Source organism: Aplysia californica, unplaced genomic scaffold (assembly GCF_000002075.1).
Source record: "Aplysia californica isolate F4 #8 unplaced genomic scaffold, AplCal3.0 scaffold00255, whole genome shotgun sequence".
In the NCBI taxonomy this organism is placed as follows: Eukaryota; Metazoa; Mollusca; class Gastropoda; order Aplysiida; family Aplysiidae; genus Aplysia; species Aplysia californica.
In genome coordinates this window covers 920923-922090 of record NW_004797525.1, presented here as the reverse complement: position 1 = coordinate 922090, position 1168 = coordinate 920923, and the positions used below count along the sequence as shown (strand labels likewise).

General features: G+C 42.5%; 1 protein-coding gene across 1 annotated transcript in view; it reads right to left on the bottom strand.

Moving 5' to 3' along the window:
- The window catches only part of LOC101845006 (U4/U6 small nuclear ribonucleoprotein Prp4), a gene marked incomplete in the record, with an annotated part of 20066 nt that overhangs the window by 10635 nt on the left and 8263 nt on the right, over positions 1-1168 (bottom strand). Inside the window, 1 exon segment of the mRNA XM_013083816.2 lies at positions 67-161. Within this exon segment, the coding sequence (XP_012939270.1) occupies positions 67-161 (95 nt within the window).

Genomic DNA, 1168 nt, shown 5'->3' with positions numbered 1-1168 from the left:
AAGAAGAAGAAGAAGAAGAAGAAGAAGAAGAAGAAGAAGAAGAAGAAGAAGAAAAAGAAGGCGTACCAGGAAGCTGTAGCCAACATTTTGGAGTTGGGGCTGAAGGAGCAGTAGGAGATGGGTCGGTTGTCTCCGATCTGACTGCAGTCGTTGGTCACAGACTGAGGGGGAAAACAATTACAAGTACTTTAAAAACAAAAACAGAAAAAAACAACCCCAAACAAAAACCTCCCCCAAAAACAAAAACACATAATAAGTATTTTCCACCTCCACTGACATGATTCAGGTAATCTAGGAGGCAGGCTGCTCAACTCTATCCGTCAGAGCCAACCCAGGCTGAGTGGGGTACAACATCTCAACAGACAGTTGGACATTTTTTAGCTTTTTAAAGTTTTACTAGAGTTTTTACGGCGCTCGCAACGGCAAAAGGTCATAGGAGCGCCAAGGGGTGGATGTCAACAGAAAAGTCTTTACAGGGAATCAGGCTTACTCTGCTGACTTCTCTAGCTTCAACAGCACAAGGTCTGCTTCGACTATCAAGGCACCCCGGAAATAGCAGTTCACAAGAGTGTGACAAACATACCAGAGGTAGAGGAAAAATGACGATAGTAAGGATTAGGAAAGAAAAAGCAGCAGTTCTCCCTATGTTGTTCCGGCAGTTATGAGCATGACATTGATGAATCAGCCCATTTACAATTCTACTGTGCATAAGAACAGGTTAATGTCCTCCTTTAGGAATGGTCTAAAGACACTTCAGTCAGTAGCATCGCCACGGGGGGGGGGAGGTAAGTTGGATATACTCTATTAAAAACTTTCCCAATTCGGGAGTTAAAAACTTCCATTTTCTGCACACAACGACAAAAGAGACTAACTGTTACATCACAGATGCCAGTGTCACAACAACAAAAAAAACCCCCACTGACAAGAGAGAATTTAGGTCATAACCCTTATTTGTACTCATCTGTAACAGAAAAAAGTAGTTGATGGACTGGCTTTTACTCCCCATTCAACACTGTAGGGTTATTTAACACTTTGCTACCTCATTTCGCTGATTGGCGATGTTTACCACCCAGTTTCTTTGGATTTTCCCCAAAATATGATGGCAAAGTGTTAAGAGGCAGGACCTCTGCATTTAAAGACCAAGCCAAGAAGCTTGAGAGTAGTGAAA